The sequence below is a fragment of the Ornithodoros turicata genome, chromosome 2 (genome assembly GCF_037126465.1).
Source record: "Ornithodoros turicata isolate Travis chromosome 2, ASM3712646v1, whole genome shotgun sequence".
Taxonomy (NCBI): Eukaryota; Metazoa; Arthropoda; class Arachnida; order Ixodida; family Argasidae; genus Ornithodoros; species Ornithodoros turicata.
Genome location: NC_088202.1, coordinates 26977393 through 26993163, shown reverse-complemented (window position 1 = coordinate 26993163; position 15771 = coordinate 26977393). Strand labels below are relative to the sequence as shown.

At 45.4% G+C, this 15771-nt stretch overlaps 2 protein-coding genes across 2 annotated transcripts; both read left to right on the top strand.

The window, feature by feature from the left end:
* Positions 1 to 851: 851 nt before the first annotated feature.
* LOC135384438 (uncharacterized) lies at positions 852 to 1913 on the top strand. Its single transcript, XM_064613640.1, has one exon. The coding sequence runs from the start codon at positions 852 to 854 to the stop codon at positions 1911 to 1913; it is 1062 nt and encodes a 353-aa protein (XP_064469710.1).
* Positions 1914 to 2996: 1083 nt separating this feature from the next.
* LOC135384437 (uncharacterized) lies at positions 2997 to 3824 on the top strand. The gene has a single exon (XM_064613639.1). It carries the CDS (start codon positions 2997 to 2999, stop codon positions 3822 to 3824), a length of 828 nt encoding a protein of 275 aa, XP_064469709.1.
* Positions 3825 to 15771: the final 11947 nt, after the last annotated feature.

Below are 15771 nucleotides of genomic sequence, written 5' to 3'. Positions count from 1 at the left end.
TTGAAGCGGACGGAAGGATTGCTTCTTCGGTACGACGGCGTTATAAGAGAATACTTCAACCTCGGCCACGCAGAGGTCGTCGATACTGATGCCGAAAGCAAGGGCCCGGTCTACTACATGCCACACTCCGCAGTCATCCGAGAAGACCGCGCTACGACAAAAGTTAGGGTCGTCTTTGATGCCTCATCTCACGCCCCCCAGTGTCCGTCGTTGAATGAGTGCTTGGACAAAGGCGTGAACTTGAACCCTGATATACTACAGCTGTTAATCCGATTCAGGAGTTTCAAGATTGCGCTTACGGCTGACATTGAAAAGGCCTTTCTTCAGGTTCAAGTTCGTGAAAAGGATAGGGATGTATTCCGTTACATTTGGTTTGAACAACAACCGGACTGTGGGACATACGTGGGTGACTCAGAAGGGCTCCAAACACTACGCATGACAAGAGTACCCTTTGGAGCGACGTCCAGTCCGTTCCTTCTGTCAGCAACCATTCAACATCATCTCAATGGCATCGACGGGAATCTAAAGGCAACAGCCGAAAAGCTACGGAAGTCCTTTTATGTCGATGATTTGGTCACTGGAGTCGATTCGGAAGAAGAAGCAAGGAAACTGTACGAAGACGCAATGCTTATACAGTCATGACGAAAACCATTTTTAACCATTTTATCTGTATACAGTCAAACTCCTTTACAACGAAACTCAGGGGACAGCAAAAAAATTCGCAGTAAAGGTATTTTCGTTAAAAAGGATGTCCATTATTGAACCTATAGGGCTCCAGCGGGACCGCAAAAAAATTTGCTGTAGTGGTATTTTCGTTAAAAAGGTGTTCGCTATAAAAGAGTTTGACTGTAATGAAAGCCGCTGGAATGAACCTTCGTAAATGGACGAGCAACAGCGTGAACTTACAAGTCATGTTTGATGGTGGGATATCCTGCGAGGCAACATCATCGGTATCAGAGATCTTGAGTCCACAAAAGATTCTGGGAGTGTCGTGGGATAAGGCACGGGACTTGCTGCAAGTGTCCTCGAAGTCTTTGTTTACCTTCCTCCTGGAGACAGGCGACACAAAAAGGTTCGTCTTACAAGCCTCTTCTAGGGTCTTTGACCCCTTGGGATTCATGAGCCCGTTTACAATACGCGTGAAGAGACTATTTCAGCAACTCTGGATCGATGGAGTGGATTGGGATGCCAAACTTCCAGACCAAGCTCAGTTGGAATGGAAGGCGTGGTGCACAGAATTGCCCACTCTGCGTCTCGTCAGCGTGTGTCGACACGTTGGGATATACTCTTCGAACGGAGCCAGACACGTGACTCTTTATGCTTTTTCAGACGCCAGCATGCATGCGTACGGAGCAGTCGTGTACGCTTGCGCGCAAGAGCCACATTCAGATGTTAATCTACTGGTGTCCAAGTCCAGGGTTGCCCCTCTGAAAGAACTCACACTTCCCAGGCTGGAGTTGATGGGAGCGCTCGTGGCTGCAAGGCTCGTCAACTATGTTCGAACAGCCTTAGAGGACTGCGCAGTTGAATGCCATTACTGGACGGATTCGACAATTGTGCTCGCTTGGATCCGTCACCACCCGTCCCGTTGGAATCCTTTCGTAGCCCATCGAGTTTCAGAACTACGCACATTAAGCGATCCTGATATGTGGAAGCATTGTGTCGGGGAAGACAATCCCGCAGATTTGATAACCAGAGGTATCTCGGCACATCGCTTGGTGGAGGAGGATCTTTGTTGGCACGGTCCAAAATGGCTGAAGGATGATCCTTCTGAGTGGCCAAATGCCAATGGTTTCAACGACACTGACGTCGAGTTGCGACGTCTTTGCGGGTCCTCTGTATGGAAGACAGAGCACCAAGAAGTACTACATCGTCCTCTTTACCTGCGCATTAACGAGGGCTGTACACCTTGAGCTCACATCATCTACTACAGCTGAAGCATTTCTCATGAGCTTAAGGAGGTTCGTGGCAAGAAGAGGTGTACCGACGACTATCTATTCGGATAACGCCCGCAGCTTCAAGCGAGCGGACAAGGAGCTGCGGGCACTCTGGAACACGACAAAGGATCTTCAGGTGAATGACTACCTGACACATCAAAACATCACCTGGAGATACATCTTGCCCGGAGCCCCCTGGTGGGGGGGCTGGTGGGAAAGACTCGTCCGGACAGTGAAGACTGCTGTTCGTAAAGTTCTGGGGAAAACGTCACTCGGCTTTGAAGAACTCAGAACAGTAATGACCGAAGTTGAGGCGGTAGTCAACTCCAGGCCACTCACGTACGCTAGCTGCAGTCCGGACGACTCAAACGTATTATGTCCATCTCACTTTCTCGTGGGCAAGAGAGTTATCGCCCTGCCGACGCAGCCAGCAACACAGTACGACGACCAAAACCAATCAACGAAAGATCAACTGACGCGTAAAATGCTCTACAGAGAAAAGTTGATGCAGCACTTTTGGAGACGCTGGAGACGCCAGTATCTCTTGCAGCACCGGTCAGCACATCATTTTGATTCTACGTCCTCCAAGAGGCTACTACCTGGCGACGTAGTTGTGATTGAAAGCAACAGGCCGCGGAACCTATGGGACATCGGCAGAATCATGGAAACCTACGAAGGTCAGGATGGTCACGTAAGATCGTGCCTCCTTAAACGCCAAGATGGCAAGACAACGAAAACTCCCGCACAGCATCTCTACCATCTTGAAGTATGAACACCATATTTCGCGGCGGGAGGATGTTGAAACTCGTATGTGGAGAAAAAAAAGGAGCTGGTGGCCAGCTCACCTGCATGGACTTTTAGCTTCTTCTTTTAATTAAGCTAGCGTGGGCACGCTCACTTGTTCGGATTAAAGCGAATACTTGGACCCGCTTTGAGTCCTTCTGTTCTTCACATTTTGGTGCCGAAACCCGGGATCGGGGAGTGAAGCTGTCATCATTTCTTCATATCGATTCAAGTCTTTACAGCGACAGGCTTTCACCTTCCGTTGAACAAAGAGCTATGGAGAATTTGAAGGCGAAGCGCGCATCCAGGAGAGCGCAGAACACCAAGATTATTCGAGATGCAACTACTCTTCTGGCTACTCCAAATTTCACAATGGAAGCGGTCAAGTCCCTCAAGGATCGACTTGAAAAGAGCAACGGAGAACTTGACCGAATCAACGCTCAGTATGAGGAGTTCATACCTGCAGCCGAAGCAGAAGCGGAGTTCCTTGCAATCGCCGAATATGAAGATCAGGCTATCGGAATGATATCGACCTTGCAAGCGCACTACAGCCGACTGCAAGTACAAAGCGAAAGCAGCAGACAGCGACTTTTAGGACAGGACGCGACAGCAACGAACGTCACGAGCCAGAGATCAGAACTTAGGTTTAAAGGTCCCAAGCTGCCCGTACTTAAAATAACCCCCTTTGACGGGGACTACGGGCAATGGACATCGTTCTGGGAACAGTTAAAGGGTACCATTCACGATAACACAGGTCTGTCCGTCTCGGATAAGTTTCATTACCTGCGCCTTCCTCTGACTGGTCTTGCCGCATCAGCCATAGCAGGGTTACCTACCACAGCTTCATGTTATGAAGATGCAATACGTCTTCTACGAGAACCTTTCGGAGACATCAAACAGATACGGCAGTTGCATCTTCAACGGATCCGCAATTTACCTACTGTTAAATCAGTGCACGACGTTGCAGGATTACGGAACCTCTACGACCACGTCGAAGTTCATATGAGAAGCTTGGAAACAGCCGATGTGCTGACCGGAGCTGCAAGAGGTACTGGCGTCACTGGGAAGCATGAGATATTGGATACCAGGCGAGTATTGACGTAAATTAGGGCAATCAACTATCCAACATCATCTCGGCATGTTGACGAAAACCACAGGATGCGACTGCGATAAACTGCGACCATCGCGCGGAAGCTGCCGTCATGGAGATTTCCACTCCCGATGAACGCATACGCGGGATCCTACGGCGCATGCTCCTGGCGGGATCCTCCGGCTCAGCCACACGTCACGATGACGTGTAGCCGAGCCGGCCGTGGTACCGTCAAGTTGCCCGCTGTGTCTCCGCTCGGCAGCTCGCCACGGCGCGGCGCCAGCTGTCCTCCCTTCGCCGCTCCGTTTAAATTCGCTCCCGAGAATACGCCGCGCGCGATGAAGGTAAATTTTTGTTTCTAGACTCGAAAAAAGGTTTTCTTTCTGATGAAAATGAGAAAAAAGAATCATTTCAGAGTCCCTTTAAGATGGAGGGCGCCAACCTGAGGGTGCGTCTAACAAAGCCTAGGGAGCGAGAAGCGTTAGTTATTATGTGGTTGATGTGCTCGTTCCAAGTTAGGTTCGAGGAAAGGTGGATTCCAAGATATCTGTAAGAATCTGCTCGGGTTAATGTGGTATCACTTAGAGTGTAGGGGAAGGGTGGAAGACAGGAGACCCGTCTTCGAGAAAACGACAAAATGCGACACTTTGCAATGTTCAGAGGCATTTGCCACTCATTGCACCAACGCCGTATTAGTGAAAGGTCGCTTTGTAAAGTTAGTTGGTCAGAAGGAGAGAGGATTTGCCTGTATACTACACAGTCGTCAGCAAAGAGACGAATCGTGGAAGATATGCCTGAAGGAAGGTCATTTATATAGATAAGGATAAGGAGAGAGCCGAGGACTGAACCCTGAGGGACACCAGAAAGCACAGGTACATTTGGGGATAGGTGGTTGTTGCAAGTAACAAATAACGTACGATTAGTCAGAAATTGAGCTATCCAACGGACGACATACGGGTCGAGGTTAAGCAGATAGAGTTTGTATAGAAGCTTAGAGTGCGGCACCATATCGAAGGCCTTGCGAAAGTATAAGAAAGCAGCGTCAGTCTGATGATTATTGTCCGCGTGGAGAAATATGTCGTGAACAAAACTGGCTACTTGAGTTTCACACGAAAAGAGCTTTCGAAACCCGTGCTGCAAGGGATAGAAGAAGCATTTTTTTTTCAAGGTACTTAACTACGTTGGAGAAGATTATGTGTTCGAGAATTTTACATGCTATAGAAGTGAGTGAAATGGGGCGGTAGTTATTAATGATGTGGCAGCTGCTTGATTTGTGAATGGGGACAATCTTCGCCGTCTTCCAGTCCTGCGGTAAGGCAGCATCTTAGTGTGACTGAGTAATTATGCAACATAGAATCTTGCTGGAAATAGATCTTGTGTTGTATGGAACCTTGGGGTTAATAGAGTCCCGACCAGCACTTGACGAGAGCTTAAGTGACACAATGATTTTACAAATGCCATGAGTGCTGATATGAATGGGGACTACAGGTGAGGAGGCGATTACTGATAATGAAGTTTGAGTGTACCCGTTATCGGTGTTGAAAACGGATGAAAAGAAGGAAGCGAAAGCGTTGGCGCAGTCGTTGTCGGCGATAGTATCGCCGTTGGTGTCATTTAGACTGATAAGGTGGGATTTTGGCGGAGATAAATTTTTAAAAATTGTTTTGGTGTATTCGTCAAGAGAGACGGGAGGTCGGTGGTAAAGAACTTATGTTTCATTTCCTTGATCGAGCGCCTGTATTCCCATTCACAGTAGTGAAATTTAGCCCATGATACGCCGTCGCCAAGACGCTTTGCCTTCCTGAATAAACGCTTTTTCTTGGTTAGCAAGATTTTTGAGACTTTTCGTGAACGAAGGATTGTGATCATAAGATTTCACTCTTATTTTTGGAACATGGTACTCGGTAAGGTAGTTTATGTTGTCAAGAAAGAGGGACCAGTTATCCTCAATTGAGTGAGGCGAGGTGCCATGAAAGGAATTTTCATACAGAGCTTCAAGACCCTCGTTGATGGCTTGGAAGTTAGCTGGAGCGTAGTCGTATATGGTTTTATCGTTGAATTTACGAACATTTGGACGACTTGAAGAGATATCGAAGAAAATTGCCTTGTGGTCACTGAGACCATCAGTAACATGCAAAGAAGTGATGTGCTCAGGATGGGAGGTTAAAACCAAGTCAAGGGTTTAGTGTGTGGCATGAGTTATTCGGGTAGGATGTGGAACGACCTGCGATAGATTAAATGTAAGGCATAAATCCACGGACAGTGTCTCTTGTGAACTCCGGGAAAGATTGCAGTGGAGCAAGTCCCAATTTATTGACCGTACACTCTTAGAAAAAAGGTTGTAGAAATTACAACCTCTAAGGTAGGAATGGCTTGTCGCAGTTTTTACTAACTTGCTAGTAACCACAGGTAGTAACAGCGAGGGAAGTAACTGTTACTACTTGTGCCGTTACTACGCCTTCGGTGGATACGGTAGTAACTGTTAGGACCTTTGGTAGGAACGGCTTGTCGCAGTTTTTACTAACTTGCTAGTAACCGCAGGTAGTAACAGCGAGGGAAGTAACTGTTAATAATAATTGGGTGTTTACGTCGCGAGACAACTGAGATCATGAGCGACGCCACAGCGGTCGGTCTGTGGATTGCTTTTGCCCACATGAGGGTTCTTTAAAGGTCAGCTCCGGAGGAAACTCACTGCCACGGATTACAACAAAAACTCGCAGGCACAAAGGTTGATGCCTACTGAATGTACTTCCAAAATAGTTTCGGCGAATACCCTGTATTTACTGCGAAATCTGTTTTTTGGTTTGCCGTCCGATCGTCCGCTTGAACAGCTGACGTCACGCTCAGCTTTCGCTTTGGCTTTGGCTCCTCTTGGCTTGTTTGCTGGCTCGCAGTTTCGCAATCGCCAGCAATCACATCTCGTCAGGCTGAAAGCGAAATCGAGAGTCGTGTACGTGTGGGCACCTTTCTCCGCGTTTTAATTTGATTATCTTTTTACTCCGGCTAGTCAGTACACACAACCTCATCTAAATTGTCACTTTGTGAGAGATGCAGCGTGAGTGAATTGTGAGAATGCCGTGCTTCTCGCAGTACGAGCAGGTACGCTACTAAGAAACATGTTTCGTGCCAGGTTCCCAGTTGATATTGTGCGTGATTGAGTGGTACGAAACCAGTAGTTGAGTGCTCTGAACTTATCAAGGCAACTGTCGTGTGTGCACGAAGCATTTTGCATCAGAATGTTACGAGGTCGTTCACTTGACGGCCGATTTGGACTGTAAAAGTCGCTGGAATGGGATGCGGCACCTGCCTCGTTCGAAGACAACAAAGAGGAGAGGATAGCAACAAAGGACCAAAGTTGCAGGTAAGTGTCCGCACGAACTTGCACTATGGCTTGCACACAATGTAAACATGTGAACGACAAATATGGGACTGCTAAACCCTATAATCCGCGGTTGTATGTAAAACTACGCAGTTTCTCAGAGAAGCTGGTTGAGAAATTACATGAGTTTGGAGAAGTCTGAGCTTGGGCACAGGGAAGACAAAACAGTCACAGCAGCTGAAATCAGCAACAACTTAGGAGTTCCTGTTTTGAGACACTCTGTGTCTGTCTGGACTTCTGTGTGATCACATTCAGCCTTTTCCCAACCATGGAACCACACCATATCCTGCATACATGGTAGCATATTGTTGTTCCTGTTTAAAAGCCGGGCTGTGTCTGTGAGTGCCGTGTATTCAGGTTGTAATGTAAAGTTATTACGTGCCAGAAATTTCATTCTGTCCTTCTATACTAATGAAGTTGACTCCAGCAACTGAGTACCTTGACCAGTAAGGGATGACGATCAGCATGCTCGTCACAGATTAGCAGAAATAGGTGAAGTCATGAGAAAGGCTCATCTACCTGTGAATCATCGTTTTGACACATGGCACATTGCAAGAGGGCCACATTTGCTTTGTAGCACACAGTCATAACACATACGTATGCTGTCCATTGGTTGACAACATATTTCCTATTAGAAGGGGTATAGCTGGGGGCATGCTATGCTGCTGTTGATCACATTTTGTAGCTCTTAAATATGTAGATGCTTTTTTGCACTTTTCCTAACAATATTAGCCTTAACAGGTATCATTATAATTTCTGCTTCTCCTTTCTCAGGCCCCAGGAAAGAGGTACATACAGCAGCACTGGTGAAGCAACGTCTGGTGCTACAATAATGGTGCCACAGTATCGTGAACATGTACATGTGTGCACACATGGACAAGCAATGATAATGGCAACCTGTTTCCGGTAAAATGGCTCATGATACTCTGGCATGTCATGGATATTTGGATCATAACGTTGCTTCACATATTCATGAGCATCAAAGTCACCATGCAAGATGTGCACATCAAGACATTGGGAAGCTGCTTTGGCCCCACGAAGGTGATTTACAGTATTTCAAGCTAGCAGCGATTACTAAGCAACTGTCCTGCATTCCTCACTTACAGGGACTGGAACATTCGAAGTGTTGTAGGGGATAGTGGGTGTACTTCCCCTTCTGAAGGGCATCCCGCCATTGTGTGCACTAAAAGTTTCCTTGTCTCAGTGCTGTTACTCGGTCATGTATCAAAGTATGTCATGGTAAGTAGGTCATGTATCACTTCCACCTTATCTGTGTGCCACATATTGTATCTACACAAAAGGAATGTGTGTGAGAAAACTACTGAAACAGAGAATTGCATTGCTTCTTTACTGCACAAGCCTGTTCTGCCTGTTTTAGGAATTCTAATAATGCTAATTTTCATGTCAGGTTATGTCCAGGGGCTTTCTGGTGCTCTGCTCGATCTCTGTGGACGATAGCTGTTCATGAGCCCCCGAACAGAAGGAAGAGACTACACAAGGGGGGCTCACCGCAAGAGTTACAGCGAATGAGTAAACGCTAACAACTCTGCAACGCATTAAATGCAAGTCGACAGCAGAAGGGCTTCGGCGAACATGTACAAACAGTCGCATACCTAGGATTTTTAGTTTTTGGCATTTCATTCGCCATTAATCGGTGGCTTCTGTAGAAGCGTAGGGGATGGGGAAACAAACACAAGATTTTGGAGCACACAGTAAATGGTACTCCATGTTCCTTAGCCATTTTTACTACATGAAGTGCCAGGGAAAAATCAAAGGGGTTGGGACGCTTTCATAGACGTGGTTTGTTACATCATGGGTGCATCATGCATTGCGCTCCATAATGCTGATCAATCTGTTTTTTTTTTCATGTGTCATACTTCGTGAGATAAAAGCTCTCGAACAGATGCCTGACTAACGCACGAATGTCAAGGACCTCAGAAATACAGCCAATTCCACTGATAGCCCTGAGGTCTGTGACGTCAGAGCTGCTTGAGTTTTGCTATTCAAGGTGCCCATTCTCTACGCTCTATTCCAACCTTGGTTTGTAAAACACACATTGGTACGAAGAAGCTTTTATGTTCATGTGGGATGGTGGTGTTGCAACCCCTTTCACTGGTTTGTGGGGAATGACCTGATTCTGCACCTAAGACTTACCACAGAACAACTGAACTGACACCTGTGTTCTGTCCATCTTGCAGTGTGTTTGTTTACCTGTTGCGAGGGATTATGGGGGGAGTCAGATAGTTTTATGATCTCTGTGTATTCAATAAAATTATGGTCTATTCAGTGTTACGTGTAAAATTACAGTAGTATCTGTGGAGATGTGCATTGATTCAAGAAGTAAATCGGCTCCTGAAACCAGCATGCAGATCCAGATGTAATACTGGTGTCTTTCACATATGGAAGCAACTCATCTTCATTTCTTTTCTGTTTTTTTTTTCTTTCTTTTTTTGTGGTTGATTAATGTGATGGCTCATGGCTGCACTGCACTAGTAAACCAGCCGAAATAAGGTGTAAGATATCCCTGATAATTACACTTGCATGGTGTCCTTGTACTGTGCAGTGTATTTTTGTATTCGTTTATTTTTTCCTTCCTTTCTTTTTCTGTTCAGCTCTCATAAGCCACGTATGCGCTCATGTAAGTATCTTGTTCTTGTACCTGGTGCTTGCTCTCTCGACAGTGTAAAATTTCGGCAAATACGTTCATCGCGAATCTACACTAAGGTTGTCATTCAAGCCTAATTCTTACGTACGTAGTACCTGCAGTGTGTATACGATAATATGGCGTTGCCAAACACAACTCGTTCACCCGGTTATAATGCCAAGAAATGCGATTACTGCTCCTGTAACGTCAAACGCCAGGTATTCGAGAGTGATAAAGATATGCGCAAGTGATGCAGCAGTGGTGAGCCGTAACTATAAGAGAGTGAAGTCTTCAATTAAGCGATGAATTGACTTACTTTATCAAAGACACCTACAATGCGAATAAAAATATCTTTCGTATGTAGGCGTAGCACAGTTCCGTTGACAATATACGTGACGTTCATTGCGTTCTTAGCCAGTCTGCCGCTGGCCGGAACGCGACAGCATAGTTGCACGAATCCTAACTGCACAAGTGGTATCAACAGCGTGTTTTAGCATTGGCAGATCATCCCAAATATTAAAAAAACGATGCGATCAAGAAGCCTACGTCGATCGAGCAGACGCTCCCTGCCACCATCGCCTGTTTACATTCCCGTATGCTCCGTAGAGAGGGAGGGAAGTCTTGAACAACACTGATATCACTTACGTCGGCGATATAGACAGCGTGAACAGCTGCCGTCATAAAAATGGCGGCCCCCATGTCTGTTTCGAAATGGTTAATTTACGATTATTTAAAATATGGGGCTGTTTTGTGGAAATGAAGGGTGCTTTCAGACACAGTTCGATATGGGCTTCCAGAATATTGTTACAGTTTCAAGAAGTCAAGGTATCTCCGGAGCTGACCTTTAACGTGCGATGAAAGCTCATCACACGGCACCCCGTATTTAACGTCCCTCGCGGATGACGGCGTGTCTAAGCAACTTGTACCCTGCCACCAAGTTGCTGGCGTCCTCGGCCGGAAGTAACTGTTACTACTTGTGCTGTTACTACACCTTCGGTAGACACGGTAGTAACTGTTACGACCTTTGGTATCACCTCTCCTGAGTTTATAGAATCGAAAAAAAAAAAACTGCAGTGTATTCAGTGCGTCGGACGAGTACATGAGAGAGACATACCTTGTACAAACTTTTATTGGGATTCAAAGTATGTTCTTGATTATGCTACAGTCTTAGAGACCACAAAGTCGAAACGACACAAGTCGTACACGACAGACATCTGCCTGAGTGCGCCAGAGACAGACTTGCAGGTGGGATGACAATTTGGGAAATTGAATCAGCAAAGATAGACCATTGCAAATACAGGACAAAGGATATTATTGTGTTGGCAAAAGGTGATCCGCCACGTTTTGGTCAAATTTCAATGCTGTTAGTGTGCAGTGGTTCACTGTTCATAGTGGTAAGGGAGTTTGAGACAGTTGCTTTTAACCGACACCTCTGGGCGTACACAGTAAGTGGAACAGTCAGGGAAAGTCTTGTTGTTCGAAAGATTCGCTGGACTTGTACTTTGACTCTCTTTTAGTGTCAAAACCAGACATAATGATGATAAAAGATCAATTGCTATAGTGAAACTCATCTTCTATTGCAACACTTGTATCAATTACACCTGCTTTGGCCACCAAGAGGTGGCTGGCAGTATTTCAAAAATAAAAAATAAAATAAAATTAGCCCTTCCTATGCAGTTACTACCTGTGGGGTTGTAAAGAAATCCGTCTGTAGTAACCGTGCCTGTTACAACCAGTGAGCAGTTACTAGTATGGAAACTGGTAGTAATAGCAAGCAGGAGGAAGTAACTACAATAGAGGTGTAGTAACGGTAACTGTTACTACCTGGTTTCCAACCTTTTTTCTAAGAGTGTATATGTATCATGGTATATTGAAGGTATATATTACTCTATATGTATCAGGGCAGATTTCAAGCTTCCTGAGCGCGCACAGACGGTGATCTCAGTTGTCTCCCGACGTAACGTACGGAGAAAGACACCGGCTGTCACACACACAGCCATTCCGAAAGCTATGCCCATCTTTGTTGATGCACCCACGAATCCACAGGAAGACTGCCGTAGCTCTCCCACTCGTATTAAGTACCTGTAGCTTGAACTACAAACAGTTTGGTGCACACTCCACAAAACGAGAACAGCTGATTGCTGATTTCATGGGCGCGGCCGTGCGAGCCGAGAAGGACAGTTCAACAGAGGAGCAATTTTATGTGAGTTCGAACGAGGCGCTAGTCGTCGGTGCAACAATTTCCAGAGTGAACCGACCTCGATCAGCTCAGATAACGTTTTTTCATTCTTTTTCTTTTTTCTATTATTTGTTATTATTTTTGATTCATTTCCAATTCTAATTCCAAATCCAGCTCAACCGCTCAGCGTGCTGGCACTAGTGCAACGTAGAGTCAATAAATCTCTCGCTTCCCTAAGGAGAAGAGTACTTGAACTATATTCGTGTTTTGTGATTCCTTTTTCCTCTCTCTACGTTCCAGAAACATACGGTTTCCGAGCCAAGACAATATAGCTGCGAGCGCAGTTGACATACAGAAGTATATACAGATCCCGTACCGTGAAGACCACCCCCCCAAACGTGGTTGCCACGGTTTCGGTTTTGGCCCATTTGCATGTCAAAATTCAGGGATGGGTATTTTAATACACGTACGTGTTTCAATTTTTTCAACGTGGTGTGGATTTTAACTAGGATAGTCTCCCATATCAGTATCTAGCTTTTGTTCAAGACGTCCTTATTAGAGTTAATTAAAGGGACCGAAAAGTGAAAAATAACCCCCATATTTTTGCCCACTGTCGTGCACAACATCGTTGTTTGATAAGACACAGAAATCATTACTTCTCAATTCGGCATATTTTTTACGTATAAATATTTTGAAGATTGCCGGAACATGGACGGTGTTGCCAGAGAACGGCCAAAAAGAGCAACTTGGGTTTCGGGTCCAGGCCTCCCAGGGATTGGTCAACTTGAGTTTGCAGCCATCACGCTGTCTACTGTGTTTGCTTCTCATCTATATTGATGTGCTATAACGGTGTAGCACATCATCATGCCAACAACGTACCAACAACTACCAAACAACCTTGCCTAGTCCTACTTTTGGATGGAAACTACACGATGTGGTAACATCCTCATATATATAGTTTTAGTCGACGGAGATTTGCTATTTTTGTACAACCTTCATTGTACATTTCTTTTGTCTCACTTAGCATGCCTGAAGAAATGTTCTCATTTTCATCAAGATGACAGGTCATTGTTTGATCTGCAGCATTATTGTTCCTGTAATCTTTTCACCAACAGAGAATACAAAAGTAAACAAATGGTAAAATATAGCTAGCTTGTTAAATTCAAAAGCAAAAGACAAAACTGTTTATACGTCTCTTGTTTATTTTGTTGCAGGCTTTACAACTCTATCAAGTATGTCAAAACATCAGACGGCAGGAAGTCCTACTCTGTTTCCTAAATCCCTGGACAATAAAAAAGAAAGATATAGTTTGAGTTGTGACAAAACGTTGCTTCTGCTCTTACATTATATTTCAATCAAATGTTACGATGCATTTGTAGTGTACACTGAAGCCAGTTTCAATTGGCAGGGCTGTCAAAAGTACTTTACAAAAGTACATCTCAATTACAGTAACAGAGAACTTATGCAATAAATTATTTAGCCATTTTGGAGTACTATGCACACCAACGGTGCATGGTTAACTTTGAACCCAGATCAAGGGTTAATAATAATTGAAGTCAGCCCTCAAGTCCTTCTTTACAAATGTTAGTTGGTGACGTGATAATGAATCAGTTACAAGTACTCCGTTTAGCAAAACAGAGTTAATTAAGTGTTAAATCCCAATCTTGGTTCAAATATTAATTGACATTTGGAAACGTGGTCACTAAGAAGTATACTAAAAGGTTATGAACAGAGTTCAGCTGAATGACACTGATGAAAATTATTTTACTTATTCCTCACATATACAATTGAGACATGACTATAACCTACAAATACATCTGTGCCCACAGGTTACTTAACCCTCCAGGAACAAACTAGTAATTATAATATGCTGTGACAGCAAAGAAAAAGCAATGAGAAAAACTTGCAGCAAGCGCGAAATGAAAATATGCTGACATCAACATCTCTACAAGTCTGCGCACTGATGGGAAAGCATCCCTAATTGCATGTATGACGCAGATTATTACACGCAGGAAAATTATTACACGCAGGTCCTCAGGGCAAAAATTCAGAGGGGGGGGGGGGCAGGGCCACCGTGAAAACTCGAGGAGCGATGGACTGTTCCCCCTGCCCCCACATTCCGATTTATACTGAAACTAAACAGGAGCAGCTTTCCAAGCTAGGGCTCCTGAACGAACCGACAACAGTAAAAAACGACAAAGAAAAAAAAAAAGAAAGAAAAGAGAGGAAGGAAGCAGCAAAAAAGGTATATATTCGCTTGAACCGCAACGGGACAAAAACCATTGCAACCACGTTTTTCTTGTGCCGGCCAGAGGCATTTAGCAGCCTTTCTGAACCCTGATGTGGATTACAGGAACAAATTAAAAAAAATTCCAGAAGCCAGGGGAAGTCATGATAGAAAACAACGAAATTACACACCGGCTTGACGCAACAAATAACAATTTTAATGCAGACGTTTCGTCTCCCATGCGGGGGACATCATCAGTGAAAGCAAAATGAGAGGCGACCGCAACCAGCGGATTACTTAACCAGGTCGGCGAACACTTCGGGGAGGGGGCCGCGATTGGTATTACACACTGAAGGTTCTCCTCGCAGGTGCCATGACTCAAGCAGTTTCCTGGGGCCCCACCTTTGTTCCCTGGCTAAGGTCACATTCGCGTAGTCAAAAGAGTGATCTGTGTTCCAACAATGCTCGGTGAGCTCTGTCTTAGATAGCGTTGCGTTTGTTGAGTTGCGGACATCTCGTTCGTGCTCTTTTAGTCTTGTACTGCGCTTGCGGCCCGTCTCTCCAATGTAGGACACCTCGCAACCGAGACACTGTACTTTATACACAACACCCGTCTGGGACTCAGGGGGAATATGGTCTTTTGGCTTAGAAATCAGTGAACGAAGTTTCAGGCAGGGCTTGAATGCAGTCTTGATTTTTAACGGGAGGAGGGCTCGCCGAATGGATTCTGATACACCTTTGACGTATGGGATGGTGACGATGCCGTGTCGAAAATCATCTTTCCTTCGGGTCCTGGGTTCTTGCATGCGTTTTCGTGTGTTCTCAAAGAAACGTAGCGGGTATCCTCGTTTCATGAGTGACTCCTTGATTATCATCTCCTCGGACGTACGTTGTTCCGGGCAAGAGGCGAAATCTTCACAGCGTTGAAGCAGGGTACTCACTACACTGCGTTTGTGTTCAATCGGATGGTAGGATTCGAAATTTAGGAAATTACCGGTATCACAGGGCTTGCGGTAGACGGAAGTTTGAATCAGGCCGGTGGTGAGCCTGTGTACGGACACGTCCAGGAAGGGGAGCCGGTTCTCCTGTTCAAGTTCGCAAGTGAACTGAATGGACGGTTCAATGCTGTTCAGGGTCGAATGGAATTCGTCTAGGAGGTTGCGATTTAGAATCACGAAAGTGTCGTCGACATACCGTCGGTAGAACTTGATGTTGTGGGTAAATCGTTGGAAGGCAGATTCTTCAACATATTCCATGACGAGATTAGCCATTGTCACGGACACCGGGCTGCCCATCGGACAACCTTCAATCTGATGGTAGACCTGCCCCCGGAACGAAAAATGGGATTGGTTCAGACAGAAGCGTAGCAGGATGATAATGTCCTCCACTGTGAGAGACGTACGTGTGGGAAGGGTGCTGTCGTCACGTAGTCGTGCTTCAGCCACTTTCACTGGTAACGCTGTGGGGACGTTAGTGAAAAGGGAGACAACATCAAAAGAGCGCGATATGGCGTGACAATGGATATTCCATGA